Raw genomic sequence first — 14,189 nt, forward strand, 5'->3', positions numbered from 1 at the left:
TGTAAGGAGCTGGCTATGGTAGCACCTGGGATTCCTATGAAACCAAAGTTAGATAAAAATCTTAGATTGCACAAGCAGCTGGATTTGAGGAATTCCAGCTCAACGGGTCGCTCGAAAAAAAAGCCATAGTGAACTGGACACATCTCCAAGCAGATCATCGCTTTGCTTTCTTCTTTTCCGGTCCTTGCTCTTCATCGTCACTGAGTTCCGCGTATATAGCCTTTGGTTGTGTTTCCTTGTATGCCTTGGTGAATATAGGCTCCTTCTCCGCTTGGTCGGCATATTTCAAGAGTGCTTCACGTGGATCCTCGTCTCGCATCGAACTGAGTGGAATGTGTTCGAGGATGTGTTTCTCATCTGGTGTATTTTTGGCAAACGGCGTCTGCACCGGCAAATGCGGTCGGCGAGGATCCCGAGAGCGACCAGAGGCTGTAAAGCCGACTGTAGGATGACGAGCAGACCTAGTTGCTGAACTGTAATGCGGAACTCCGTTGGAACCGACGACCACTGAGTCACCTGCCAATCCCTGGTTCAAGTCCGCAGTGATGGCGATTTCATCGACATGGCGGAGTTTGGGTGCCTTGGACATGACCGTCGCTGCGCCCTTTGTGGACATGGTCGGGTTATAGAGAACGTGTGTTTCGGCATTGGCGGAGCCCGTCATAATCTGGTTGAGCTTTTCGTGCCATAGAACAGTAATCAAAGGAGACCCCGGTGTCACAGGAGTGACAAGCTCTGGCTTTAGAGTAGCGGGGTTGAGGATGTGCAAATGGCCGGTTTCAGATCCTGTGATGACATTGGCAGATGAAGGAGAGAACTGAATGTTGGATGTCGGGTAACGGGAAGATGTCGAGATGTGTGTGACAGTTGTGACCGGACTCTTGAATTTTCTAGTATCCCAAAGCTTTATGGTATCATCACCACCTCTGGTGATAACAAGCCTTCCGTCGGAACTGATGTCAAGACCGCTTGTCCATGTGTCTTTGGCATGAGCATCCCGGATCTCTGCGCTGGGTCTTGTGTATGGACCGTTTCCACTCCACATGGCTAGGCTCCCGTCGAGACCCACACCTACCAGAATGTCGACACCTCCTTGTTTCGGAGAGCCCCATGCGATGGCAGTCATCTTAGTCCGACCAGCGGAGCCAGCTGCCCGCGATTTGTGCACGATCACCTCCCTCTGCGAGCGACCGACATTGGCATCCCAGATGCGAATTGTGCTGTCGGTTCCACCGGTAGCGCATAGGTTAGGATTGGATGGATTCCATACACCACAAGTGACCTCAGACACATGTCCTTTGGTGTGGTGCAAATCTCGTAGATACATATCTCCCTTCACAAATTCCGTGAGTATTTCACCGTCACGGCTGAGAATCCGTGGCTGCGCAGTGGCAGTCACAGCTAGAACATAGCTTGGGGAGAGCGGATTGAACGCGGCGTAGTGCGCGGCGTGGGTGTCCTGGGCCGCCGTCGCTTTCTTGGCTGAAGGATCGACGGATTTGAAAGCACGAAGTGTTGAAGGAGTCATCGAGGCAAAGTCAAATAGTTTCAGTGTGCAATCGGTAGAACCTGTGATTAGTCGGGCCCCCGAGGGGTCCACGGTCATGGTTGTCACGGCACGCTCATGAGCCTTGAGAACGAGCTCATGCGATACGGGAAATTCATCCTCGTCATCATCTGAATTGTCAGAGTCTTCATCGCCATCATTGTCACTTTCTTTTTGCTCATCGTCGCTCCCTCTTGCTGCTTCGCTAAGGGCTGTCATGCCAGTGCTTAGTTCATTGCCCTCGGGTTTTGAAGCCGAAATATCGACACGCTTGGATCGGCTGATCTGTGACTCAACATCAACCGATTTCGCCTGCTTCCCAAAGCTGGAAGGGAAGAACTGATTGAATGCTTCCTCGTCGAATTCATCCATGGTTGAGTGTGTGAGGAACGTTGCGACAGACCGAGAGGGAGGCCTCGACCTGATAGTGAGCTTGTTTGCAGTGTTTGCAACTTGTGACCGATAAGCTGCAGTGCTTGGCGCAGACCTACGACAGGGGAATTATCTACTTTGATGTGTGTTTTTGGATAAAATTAGGGGATTTGCTGCGCGGTGCGCCCTTTGGATTAATTCGTCACTTGATTATTACAATACACGGGGACCTAGCTGAGTCCAGGTCTCCAGTGCAAGAACTCCGGCACTCTACACTCGAAAGAATTGCAAGCGCCTACAAGTATAGACCCTCTACAGGACCGCCATCCTGCTTGGTCTTCATGATACGCTCACGAGCTGCCCGGAAGTCGTCCATCTGCACCCTCATTCGGCGCTCTCTCAAGGCCATTAAACCAGCTTCGGTACAGATGGCGCGGATATCGGCACCAGAGAGATCGTCTTTCTGGTTGATGAACTCCTCGAGATCAACGTCATCACCGAGAGACATTTTCGACGTGTGCAGAGTGAAAATCTTCTTCTTAGTATTTTCTAAAAGATGTTAGTAAGCAACGACGAGACAGTAGACGTCAGGGTATCACTTACGGTCTGGATTCTCGAAGAGAATCTTACGGTCAATACGACCAGGTCTAATCAAAGCTGGGTCCAGTGTTTCGATCTTGTTGGTGGCCATGATGACCTTCACGTCACCACGATCATCGAATCCATCTAGCTGGTTCAGAAGCTCAAGCATAGTTCGCTGGATTTCTCTCTCGCCGCCAGATTGTGATTCGTATCGCTTCGTACCGATAGCATCAATCTCGTCGATGAACACAATTGATGGAGCATGGTCAGCAGCAACTGAGAAAATTTGGCGAACTAAGCGGGGGCCATCACCCAGATATTTCTGGATCAGTTCACTGCCAACAATGCGGAGGAAGGTTGCGCTAGTCTGGTTGGCAACAGCCTTGGCAAGTAGCGTCTTTCCGGTACCTGGGGCACCGTAGAGAATCACACCCTTGGGGGGCTTGATACCCATCTCTTCGTACAGCTCGGGGTGTAGCAAGGGCAGTTCGACGGATTCTCGAACTTCCTGAATTTGCTGCTCCAGACCACCAATATCGGCGTATGATTCTGTGGGCGCCTTGTCCAACTTCATCACCGAGACGAGGGGGTCAGACTCCTCCGTCAATACACCGACGACAGACACTGACTTGTGGTGTAGAAGAATGCTAGCGCCCGGCTCAAGGAGATCTTTATCGACGAAAGACATGATGGAGACGTAGTACTCAGGGCCGGTGGCACTTGAGACAATAGCGTGGTCATCATCAATCAACTCTTCCAAATTGCCGACGCCCATCGGGCTACCTCGCATATCATCGACTCGACTCCGCTCATCAGCGTTCCGATCCATCACATCCAAGTCACCACCTCCCCTGGCAGGATCCTGGCTTGCCAGGGCCTTGGCCTTGCGCATTCGTTCCATGTTCTCAACGTACTCTTCTTCCAACAGCAGGTGGTCGTGAACACGCTGCATGCGAAGGTATCGTAGCTTGCATCGCGATGTAGGGTAGATATCGGGGAGCTTGGACGCAGTGCTTGGACCAGCAGCCTTGCGCTTCTTCTTTCCAAGACGAGTGGTAGGTGGTGGGGGAGGTTCGTACTTGGGCTTGTCCTTCTGATGAAAGAAAGATGGTCTCAGCGCTAGTTGTGTAGTAGAGGAAACGAGTAAAAACATACTTTCTTATCCTTGTCATCGCGACCATCGCCTCCAGGGCCGCCACCCAAGTTAGACTGCTGTTGACCCTATTTTTGATTGTTAGAATGCTAATCCAGATAGCCCCCCCAAAGGTTGGCAAGGTTGGGATACTCACCATGTTTGTCAGCCACCGAGAGGGAGACAATCAGAATCCCTGATGCGAAGTTGCGAACGGAATCAAAGTAGGGCGATTCCCGAGCCTTGAGTGGTGTTGAATGATGGAAAAGACGAGTCAAAGGGGATGGATTGTCAATGAAGATGTGGTGGTGTCGCCCGAGGTCAGATGCTGGGCGAGCTGGAAGCTCTTAGGTCCACACGTGACCCTGGCAGCCTCAGGCCGCCACTGCGTCATTCACGCCTTGTCGCCTTACTGTCTGTCTTATCGGCGGCACTGTGCTTGTACCTCCGACATTCTCGAGGACAATCAAAGAAATTTATATTCCGCCGAGGCTCTATGCTGGGATTTACCTTACGCCATCCAGGATTGACAGACGTGATTTTTTCCCTCAGGGTCTATATTTCACAACCAGAAAATAGGTGACAGGTATTTGAGCTCATCGCTCGTACTGATTCCCCGTATAGTTCCCCTCCTTCGGTAAGCTTCTCGTTTATCTTGTTTCTTTCAATTCCCAAGGGCAATTTGTACTCGGTTTTTGAAAGTCTTTACTAGATCTGACACCTTCCTAACATCATCCTACTACCATCAGCCCTACTCCGTCTTCCTCCATACGCCAGTTTTCATGCTTTTGTGCAGTCTTTGACAAGACGAAAATAGATCTCTCTCTCTCTCTCCTCAAGTTACACATTGAACGATCTCTTCTTTTAAAATCTCCTGGTTTAACTCTTGTTGAAACGAATCCTCGAATCACCATGGCTAGCAATCGTATGCGTCGCATTGGTAAAGAGATTGCGGACATTCACGCCGATGCCCACTCTCAAATCAAGGCCGAGCCATTTGGCAACCAGGACGATGTCACTCACCTAAGGGGTTCATTTCCCGGGCCACCCGGCACCCCATATGAAGGTGGCACCTACAATATTGATATTAAAATCCCCACCGACTACCCTTTTCGACCACCTACCATGAAGTTTGAGACCAAAGTGTGGCATCCAAATGTCAGCAGTCAAACGGTCAGTGCCCTCTTTACTATATCCATATGAGAAAAACTGGATTCTGACAGCCGGTGTAGGGTGCAATCTGCCTCGACACGCTTTCCAGTGCTTGGTCACCAGTTCTGACTATCAAGTCCGCCCTGCTTTCGCTGCAATCTTTGCTTAGCACACCCGAGCCCAAGGATCCCCAAGATGCTGAAGTGGCCAATATGCTTCTCACGTCACCCAAGGAGTTTGAACGTGTTGCACGCGAGTGGGCAGTCATCTATGCTGGAGCCCATGCTGGAGCCCCCGTGGGTAGTGCTGACAATGAAAGCGGATCAAGCCTAGATGACACTCGGCATGGGGCTTACGAAGACAGCTTTGCAAAGTGAGTCCTCTTTTCCTGCCATAATTGAATATGGTTGCTGATTATAATTTATAGGTATGATGGATACAACAAGAATTTGATCGACCGTTTCACCAGCATGGGCTTCGACGTCGATCGTGTGGTGGCTGCTTTCCGATTTGTCGGTGCCGAGCGACGAGGAGGTCAAGACTACGAGTTGGAAGAAGGTCGTATGGGTGAGATTGCTGCCCGACTTCTCGGTGAGTAATGTACATTCGGGTGTTTGTAGTGGACTTGGGATGAAATGCGGTAGAAAGCACATATTGGAGCTGAACGGATTGCATTGGGTGGTTCATGGCATCTTAAACCTTGCCACATAGCTTTTGATTCTATGTTCTATTTAATAGAACAAAATGTGCAACAATTTGTCGTCGCGTTTAGGTACAACTCTAGGGCTGAAGCCAGGGTAGTGTTATCGATAAGCACCTGCTCTGAGCAACCTCCCTCGAATCAACACAAGTGGGTTGGCTGCTAGGCTCTTTTGATAATTGGCAAATGTTTATTCTCATCTCTAGAACTACCCTGTATTTGCCACCTTTTTCTGCTCGGAGTTTTCCTTTAATGATTCTTTAACTCGTCGGCCGTTATCTCCGCCCAAGAATAAAGGTTTCTAGCGTTTGATTCTTCCAAGTCAAGAGCGCCAGCACCATGATTGAAGACGACCTTTACCGTGCCTCGTCCCAGTACCGACTCTGGTCATACACCGAACCATCTCTGCAATCTCTCCGAGCCTCGACAAATGCAGTTGCTAGCGAGCGCGTGCGTGCCGCTTTGCGCAGATCGCGCGAAACTCATCAGTCGACCGCATCCTCCGCGGTGGGGACACCAATCCCCGGAATCAATGTGGAGATCAACAACAAAGATGAGAAGGACGTTGAATGCTTGACACCAGAGGAGGAGCTAGTTCTCGTGCGGTATTACTGCGAGAAAACGCTAGAGCTGGGAGAGACATATAAGCCACCAATTCCGACAATGGTGCGGGTACGTTAAGCTCTAGAGGACATGATGCTTTTCTTCAAAGTCTAGGTAAAAAATGCTTATGATACTGACTTTTCACTCTGCTCATACAGGCCACCGCGATACAATACCTCCGCCGCTTCTACCTAACCAATTCACCCATGACATACCACCCAAAGTCGATCATGGCATGTGCGCTCTTCGTCGCGAGCAAAACCGACAATTACTATATCTCTCTTCGGCAATTTGTAGATGGAATCCCTGGTGACACAACGACCGAGGACGTCATCGCACCAGAATTCCTGCTCATGCAGGGACTCCGTTTCACTTTTGATGTCCGGCATCCATTCCGGGGACTCGAAGGCGGCGTCATGGAACTGCAAGCCATCGCACAAGGTCAAGGCCAGCCAGCCCCCCATCTACCACATGAAACTGCCGAAGATCTCCAGCAAGGATTGCTGTCCATCGCACCCCCTCCGGTCCCGTCGTCTTCAATGTCAGACCGGATCGCTCGGGCCCACGGCACAACCCGTGAGTTGCTGAAATCTGCCGCACAGATGACGGACGCCTACTTCTTGTACACACCATCCCAGATCTGGTTTTCCGCCTTTTTACTGGCGGATCGTCCCCTAGCCGAGTTTTTGCTGGATGTAAAACTTGGTGGTCCTGTCACAGCCACAATTCCCGCCCCGGAAACAGACGAAAATGGCCTTTTGAACCCTCTATATGAGATCCGCTCCAAGCTGCATCACGTCTTGACTGAATGTTCTGCTCTACTCCAATCCTACACTCCCCTCTCCTCGGACCCCGCGCAAATGAAGAGCCTCAAGCGCATCGCAAAGAAACTATATCATTGTCAGAACCCGGAGAAGAATATGGCTGCTGCTCAGAAACGGGAATCAGCACAACCATCTACGGCTGTTCAAAGTGACACTGGAGTAGTCACTTCTGAGAGCGAAACAGAACGCCTAGCGAAAAAGCGGAAACTGGAACAAGAACAGACCATCCGTCTGGATGATAATGTTTTTGGTCCGGAGTTGGTCACTCAACGAACCAAGCAGTAACCATCATGCAAGCCATTGAATCTCAATTCACAAAGATTTCAATACCAAGCATCAGAACAGGCACACTTCTTGATGCTGCCAACGTTGTACACAATGATACATTTCCAAATTTCTACGTCTTAGGCATAGATAGTCATTAGATCTCTAAGTCTATGCAGACCTGGAACATCCAAAGTCTCAAATCCAGCTTAGGGCACAGATACATTCCTGTCATCATCGGACCGAAGCACTCAATTTGGCCTAGGGTTTTTTTCGCTCTCGTCCAGCATGTGAAACCAGAAGTGAAACCGGCCTTTCGACATCCTATCGATGCGATATTAATGGTTGTAAGTGGCACTGCCCATTTCGCTCCCCAGATCTCCGAAGTACACTGCCCAGCAACAAGTACATCCCGTCGAATACAACAAAGCCATTAGTTTTGTCATTCTACTTTTTGTGTCTTTGTTTACCAGTACCTATAGATTATTCTACCCATACAAGGACCCAGAATGACCCAAAACAAGAACCACTCCTGCAAGACTTCACTCAACAAGTCCACAAACGAAATCAAAGCAGGATTGAAAAAAATAAAATTTAGATTTAAAACGGCAGATTGTCCAGAACATCCACCAAAAGATCCGCAACCAGCACGGGAGCTGCAGAACCGCTAGCAAGTTCATCCTTGATAACGGTGAGCTCCCACTTAATCTCAAAACAAATCTCCTTGATCGGAAGCGAACCCCAACGGATACGGACGTGGCTATCATCGCGGACCCCGAATTCGCCGACTCCACCCAGGAAACCAATCTGAATGACTCGCTCGCAGAGCTCCTCCAGCCGCGTGCTAATCTCCTCCATGTCAGGGCTGGGGGATTGGCTCAGGAGAACGAATACTTGGCACTGGAGCTTGTGGGTGAAGGTTTCGCAGGCTTGTACATAGATCTGTCGGAAGTTGTAGGGGTGTAAGCGAGCTCCGTCCATTGCGTCGGTGGGTGGGGTATTTATCTATGACTGGTTTCTAGTGTGAGCGGGTTCAGGTGCTGGGGCTGACCTAGATCTTCCTGGATGGGATGGGGACGAGAATTTATGAATGTCCTGTCGATGTTGACTTGGATTTGGTTCTTTGTTTTTGACAAGGAGAGATGGAGAGATCACAATGAGGGCTACTATGGCCATTGTTGATGTTCTTTGTCCGTTGGTGCATCGCCACGGTGGTACATTAGTGTTGGGATAAGAATGACATGAAGAGAAAAAAGGCAAGGGCAATTCTCGAACAGGTTCCATGGCCAATCCTCAGAGTCATTAGACTGCCAACGGGGAAGGTAATCTGCACAGAATATTAACCTAGTGTCAATCCAGTGGAAGTCCGGTGTACAAAACTAGCAACATATACGAAGATTGAGAGTACTAGCCTATTCCACAAGCAAAAAACACAAGCCATAGAGATATACTTCAGACTGGCATCCTTTATATTCACCTCGAAAGAGAGGATTAGATACTGTATCAAGGATGCACAAAACAGGAAAGCGAAAAAAAAACAGACGGATCGAATCAGGGGTAATGAGTTCATGATAGCAAACGCAGAAATCCAATCCTCCATAACCCAAAGTCTATCAGGAAGGGAAGAAAGGACAGACGATCTAACAGACAAAATGAAAATAAAATGAAAACCATCCCAATCCAAGGAACCTTTGTTGTGTCCTTATTTTCCGGGAACCAAGCTTTTAGTGCCATGTGGGCATTTGTATTCCTTCAGTTCTCGTCTAACATTTCGTCGTCATCAATGGGGAAAAAAAAGAAGTTGAACAATGAGAATCAAGAAATTCCTTAAACGGCACCGGCAGACAACATCTTGTTACGGAGGTGGTTCTTGTATTCGCCGATGGAGCCGTCCCAACGGCGGATGGTCTTGTCCTCACAGACCATGATGTCCTTGGCGATCTTGTCGAGGAGACGGAAATCGTGGGAGACGACGACGACACCACCGCTGTAGGCATTGATGGCATCGGCCAAGGAGTCAATGGTAGGGATATCAAGACCGTTGGTAGGCTCGTCAAGCAGAATCATGTTGGGGGACTCGATGGCAAGCAGAGCGAACACAATACGAGACTTCTGACCCTCGGACAGGGTACCCATGAGGGCAGTCTGGCCCTCACCACTCAGACCGTAGCGGCCGAGCTGTTGACGCCAGTACTGGTAATCCTGGGACTTCTCGGGGAAGCGGTCACGGACGAACTCCAGGGAAGACTTGGTAAGATCAAGCTGCTCAGAGGAGTGCTGGCTGTAAACACCGAGCTTCAAGTGAGTGTGACGGGAGACACGGCCACCGATAGGGCTGAGCTTTCCGGTCATGAGACGGAGCAAGGTAGACTTGCCGACACCGTTGGGGCCGACCAGGGCGGTACGGGAGTCCATGTCGACACCGAGATCGAGGTGCTCGTACAGAGTGTCTTCCCACTTACCGGAGTAAGAGAAACTGACATCGTCGAAGGAAAGAACTGGGGGAGGAAGCTTCTCAACATCGGCGAAACGGAAAGTGAAGACACGGTCGGCAACGACGGGCTGGATGAAACCATCGGCCTCCATCTTGTCGAGAATCTTCTGGCGAGACTTGGCTTGACGCACCAAGTTAGCGTAGGTACCAGCGGAAGCAATGAACTTTTTGATGTGCTGGATTTCTTCCTGCTGCTTAGTGTAGGCCTTGGCTTGGTTGGTCTCCTGCTCGCTACGGGTCTTGTGGTAAGAATCGTAGTTACCACCGTAGTAAAGAAGCTTCTGGCCACGCATGTCAATCATGGTGGTGCAGACACCGTTGAGGAAATCCATGGAGTGGGAGACCAAGATCAAAGTACGATCCCACTTCTTAAGGTACTCCTCGAGCCACACACAAGCCTCCAAGTCCAAATGGGCAGTGGGATCATCAAGCAAGAGCAAAGAGGGCTTGACGAACAGGGCCTTGGCGAGGGCAACACGCATACGCCAACCACCGGACATGTCCTTGGTCTTCTTGTTGATCGTGTTCTTGTTGAAGCCGAGACCGGTCAAAATGAGGGAGGCACGAACGTGGAAAGTGGAAGGATCCATCTTGTCCATGCGCTGGATGGGACGGTTAGCTTATGTTCTGGAGACAAGGAGAATTTCAACTCGAAAGATACATACATCATATAGGTCTTCGAGGATAGGGCTATCAGGGCCTTCTTCCTCAAGAACCTGCTCGGCCTTCTTCTCCATTTCATCCAACTGGCGTTCGGCCTCGCGAACAACCCAGTCAAGGGCACCGAAGTCGGTGGGGGGTGCACCCTCGTTCAGGAGGTAGATATCGATGTGCTCGGGAACGGGGTACTCGCGGGCAGCAATGGACTTGAGGATAGTGGACTTTCCGCAACCGTTCTCACCGAGGAGACCGTAGCGACGACCGAAGGTCAATTCGAGAGTAGAATCAGTGACCAAGACCTTTCCGTGGAATACAAGAGAGCAAGAGGTGATTTTGACGTCGCGAGAGGCGGGCAGAGATGATAGCACACCGGTGGTGACACGATCGGACAGACCGTGTTTATCCAACTGGGCTGTGAGCTTATCAACGGCGGACTGATCCTTAGTGGCGGGCGCATCCTCGACGATGGGTTTTCCGTGGGCATCGAGTTCGACCTTGGTGACCTTCTTGGGCTTCTTCTCGTCGGCACGCTTGGCCATGCGGGCAGCCTTCGAGGCGGAAACCATGGTTGCGGGTGTGACGGTATAAAAAAAGGGGGGGGTTTTTTTTAAAAAAAAAAAAAAAAAAAGAAGGGCAGACGGAAGGTAAAAAGGAAGTGAGAGAAAAAAAGGATGACAATGCAAAAAGAGATTGAAGAGAAATGCAAAAAGGCTGAGTGGATCGCCTGGCGGGGCGGACAGAAAATGGAGGGGCGTAGGAGCAGTGGAGTTGGTGGTTTGCCCTTATCGATAGAATCCTATCGATTGTCAGTGAGGGAAAAAGAGACCAAAGGACTAAAAGCAGAAACGTACCTTGTTCACTTGTAAAATTGAGGTCTTTACCTTGAGGGTAGAGTGAGTTGGCGAATTCAAGGGTTCAAGAACTTCCACACAAAAAAAAAAATTCATCAGTGGGCCGTGTGCATACTTGGATTTTGATTGGGGGAGACGTCACCGTAGGAAATGCCTGAGGTGTCTATTTGCCACATGCAGATGGAAATTTGTGTGATATGCGACTGGATAACAGGGGCTAAGGTTGGACGAGAGATAACATGTATTTGATATTTGGAGTGTTCTCCTTAAAGTCTTTTGCTAATCTTCAGCAACACTTCTTGCTCCTCGGCAGAAAGCAATATCCCACTAGGCACTGAAATGTCACCATGTTCTACGACCAACCGCCGAGGAACATCAATCAGACTATCCTCGTAATGACTAGAGAGACTAGGGGATCCATTTTGAATAGCCTTTTCCACATCCCCACGAGACCGTGCTAGAGGATGTGACGTCCACCAGTATAGCGGATACCGACGCTGGATATTGTTGATGATTACTGCCGCAGCCTGCATCAGTGTGACTCCAAGCAATATGACCGGAAACAGAAACCAGCCCAAAGCAACAGTCTGAGAATGTGTCACTGCCAGAAGAGCAGTCGCACCCGCAGGCGGGTGTGTAGTTTTGGTGAGAAGCATGACAGCCGTAGTAAGAGCGCAAGCCAGAGCGCCCCCAAGCTCAGTATACGCTTCAGCACCAGGGTTCAAGGCAAACAACTTCGATATCCCGACACCGAAGAAACAGGCAATAATCTGGCTCAGGACTGCATTGCGTGGTTGTGCGAAGGGCGAGTCGATCGCACCGAACTCAATCACTGCCACCGCGCCCTATTATCACAAAAACGTTGAGTCAGCACGGGGTTGTTCTTGTTCCACTCTGCTCTCGCATCAGACCACAACCAAACTTACAAAACTGCCAACGATCACCGTTGCATCACGCGCTTCAAAAGAAGGTACCCGTTTCGAAACAGATGCCACTAAAGCCACCCCACAAAACGCTCCAACCAACGACCACAATGCGACCACGATGTTGCCTATTGGCTTGAGTGGTCTATCCCGATATCCCAACATGTAGGCAACTGGTCTTGGTATGAGATGCCATCGTGGCGCCGGTATAAGCGGATTCACATACCGATCGATATCGAAATTCCAGGTCGTCGGATGGGATAGCGTCACCGGTCCATGAGGGGATGCCTCCATACTGGACTTCCGCCTGCGATGGGCAAATTTGCTCTAGGCTCTGGTAGGCTTTGCTGATGATCCCCTCGGCCGGACCAAATTTCACGAAGACATCTCACAGTAGGATTTTTAGCCCCTATCGGGGAAATAAAGAAAGAACCCCCTTTCACCGTATTCCGGTCTCTCTTAGTGAACAATCCCTCATGTGTGCGGTTTAGCGTAACCCTTATCTCTTTCTCCGCGGGTGTCAAATCTCCGACGTCCTCAAGGTTGATGCCAGGTCCAATGTCTTGTCCACAGCGGATTTACATTTGGTAATTTAAACCACCTTTGGGGACTAGCGGCTTGGCAAAGCGTCATTGGCCTGACGATATTTCCTTTTTCGTCACAGCATCAAAGATGTAGATATACCCTTCACTACACCTAACAATCATTGGCTGTTGGGGACTATCACTTGAGTAAAATAGTGGGAGTTGATTTCCACACAAAGCAGTTCTCCCAGGTATTGTGATATGCCCAGAGCATCCAAGGATACCTAGGAATACTGAGATGTCTCCAAACTCCACCACTACCCAAAACACCCTAGAAAGCAAAGAATCAAATCTGCCCCCCAACATCCCTCAAACACTCCTCCCCCTCCCCAATAATCATCGGCAACCCAACACACCAAGCCCGCGGGTACTCCATTCCCCACTTCATCATCAGTGCTCTCAGATCCGCCTCATGACCAGGAACAACATTGACAAATACGCGATCCCCATGCGATCGCGGCTCAGAATGCACCGCGCCTTCTTTTTCACCAACCCGGAAGAAAACACACTCCCCCGCCGACGCCTGCACAATCCCATGTCCGCTCAGCTCAACAGCCAGCCGCGCTCGCACCGACTCCGCCGCCATGGCGCAGCCCACACACCGCACTGAGACGCAGATGTGGTTTGGAGCTGCTGCACGGGCGGCGGTTTTGGCTGCTTGTTGCGTGGCACGTGCTATGTGGTTTGTTGCAGGTGAGATAAATAGGGTTCCGGGGCCTAGGAGGGTTGTTGTGAGTTTCCAGTTTGTTGGGCTTGGGCTTGTAGAGGGGATTTGGGCGGTTGGGGGCATGGGTCGGGGATGAGCATGATGTTTGGTTTGGAGTTTGGAGTATGAGATTGGGGCCGGGAAGTCTCGGTGCGTTGTTGGTCTTGTCCAGGTGGATTTGAGTAGATTAGTGATTGGTGAGAAGAGCGATTCGCGTCGATGGTTTGTAAGTGGTTGCAGAGGAGCGAAGAACAAATCGTCTGTGTGCCAGCGTGGGGTGTCGAATTCATCTGAGCCTTTGCTTGCTCTTATTGTGAGCCAGTAGTGGGATTGGTTGTTTTTGGCCAGAAAGTCGTGGACGTATTCCAAGAAAGAGAACAAGGAGGACCATATTGAGCCTCTGGTTGTAGCTTCTGCCCAGGTATTAAAAGAGGATGGCAGTTTACATGATTCAAGGGTCAAGAGAGGTCCGCAGTAAGTCCATGAAGACGAGGTGTTGAGGGTGATTGGATCATCTGATGGAAGTAGTTCTTTAGACTCGACTGGGTATGGGAAGAATCGGAAATCTGGCAGCGATTTGACGTCCATCGCAAGTGTTACTTAGCTCAAGAGTTAGTTCTTCGGGGGAGCTGTGGAACAGTTTGCAAAGCTTTTCGTTCGTGCAAGAGAAAATATGCTCAGACCCCTAGCTCGTGCATAACATGTGACGATGAGAACCCAGTCAACAAGCAACAATAATGGACCCGTTTTTAGGCTGCAATACGGATATAGATATTCAATCTGATTCCACATACTT

The 14,189-nt window shown here is 50.1% G+C and overlaps 6 protein-coding genes across 6 annotated transcripts; 2 read left to right on the plus strand and 4 right to left on the minus strand.

Annotated features, from left to right (window-relative positions):
* Positions 1-154: 154 nt before the first annotated feature.
* Pdw03_7029 (26S protease regulatory subunit 4) lies at positions 155-3,792 on the minus strand (the record flags this gene model as incomplete). The annotated part of the gene is made up of 5 exons (XM_014678820.2): positions 155-2,033; positions 2,218-2,467; positions 2,522-3,593; positions 3,656-3,721; positions 3,790-3,792. The coding sequence occupies 5 exons, from the start codon at positions 3,790-3,792 to the stop codon at positions 155-157; spliced, it is 3,270 nt and encodes a 1,089-aa protein (XP_014534306.2).
* Positions 3,793-3,892: 100 nt separating this feature from the next.
* Pdw03_7030 (Cyclin Ccl1, putative) lies at positions 3,893-5,383 on the plus strand (the record flags this gene model as incomplete). Its single annotated transcript, XM_014678819.2, has 5 exons — positions 3,893-3,952; positions 4,257-4,269; positions 4,450-4,805; positions 4,865-5,157; positions 5,212-5,383. 5 exons carry the CDS (start codon positions 3,893-3,895, stop codon positions 5,381-5,383), a joined length of 894 nt encoding a protein of 297 aa, XP_014534305.2.
* A 440-nt stretch (positions 5,384-5,823) lies between these two features.
* Positions 5,824-7,196, plus strand: Pdw03_7031 (Cyclin Ccl1, putative; the record flags this gene model as incomplete). The annotated part of the gene is made up of 2 exons (XM_066101530.1): positions 5,824-6,156; positions 6,246-7,196. 2 exons carry the CDS (start codon positions 5,824-5,826, stop codon positions 7,194-7,196), a joined length of 1,284 nt encoding a protein of 427 aa, XP_065956613.1.
* A 579-nt stretch (positions 7,197-7,775) lies between these two features.
* On the minus strand, positions 7,776-8,156 carry Pdw03_7032 (uncharacterized protein; the record flags this gene model as incomplete). The annotated part of the gene is made up of 1 exon (XM_014678818.1): positions 7,776-8,156. The coding sequence occupies one exon, from the start codon at positions 8,154-8,156 to the stop codon at positions 7,776-7,778; it is 381 nt and encodes a 126-aa protein (XP_014534304.1).
* Positions 8,157-9,002: 846 nt separating this feature from the next.
* Positions 9,003-10,895, minus strand: Pdw03_7033 (Ribosome biogenesis ABC transporter Arb1, putative; the record flags this gene model as incomplete). Its single annotated transcript, XM_014678817.1, has 2 exons — positions 9,003-10,271; positions 10,335-10,895. The coding sequence occupies 2 exons, from the start codon at positions 10,893-10,895 to the stop codon at positions 9,003-9,005; spliced, it is 1,830 nt and encodes a 609-aa protein (XP_014534303.1).
* Positions 10,896-11,111: 216 nt separating this feature from the next.
* Pdw03_7034 (O-methyltransferase, family 3) lies at positions 11,112-13,981 on the minus strand (the record flags this gene model as incomplete). Its single annotated transcript, XM_066101531.1, has 8 exons — positions 11,112-11,125; positions 11,181-11,210; positions 11,509-12,025; positions 12,107-12,174; positions 12,267-12,276; positions 12,330-12,490; positions 12,912-12,958; positions 13,044-13,981. The coding sequence occupies 8 exons, from the start codon at positions 13,979-13,981 to the stop codon at positions 11,112-11,114; spliced, it is 1,785 nt and encodes a 594-aa protein (XP_065956614.1).
* Between the last annotated feature and the right edge of the window lie 208 nt (positions 13,982-14,189).

The sequence above is a fragment of the Penicillium digitatum genome, chromosome 2 (genome assembly GCF_016767815.1).
Source record: "Penicillium digitatum chromosome 2, complete sequence".
Lineage (NCBI taxonomy): Eukaryota > Fungi > Ascomycota > Eurotiomycetes > Eurotiales > Aspergillaceae > Penicillium > Penicillium digitatum.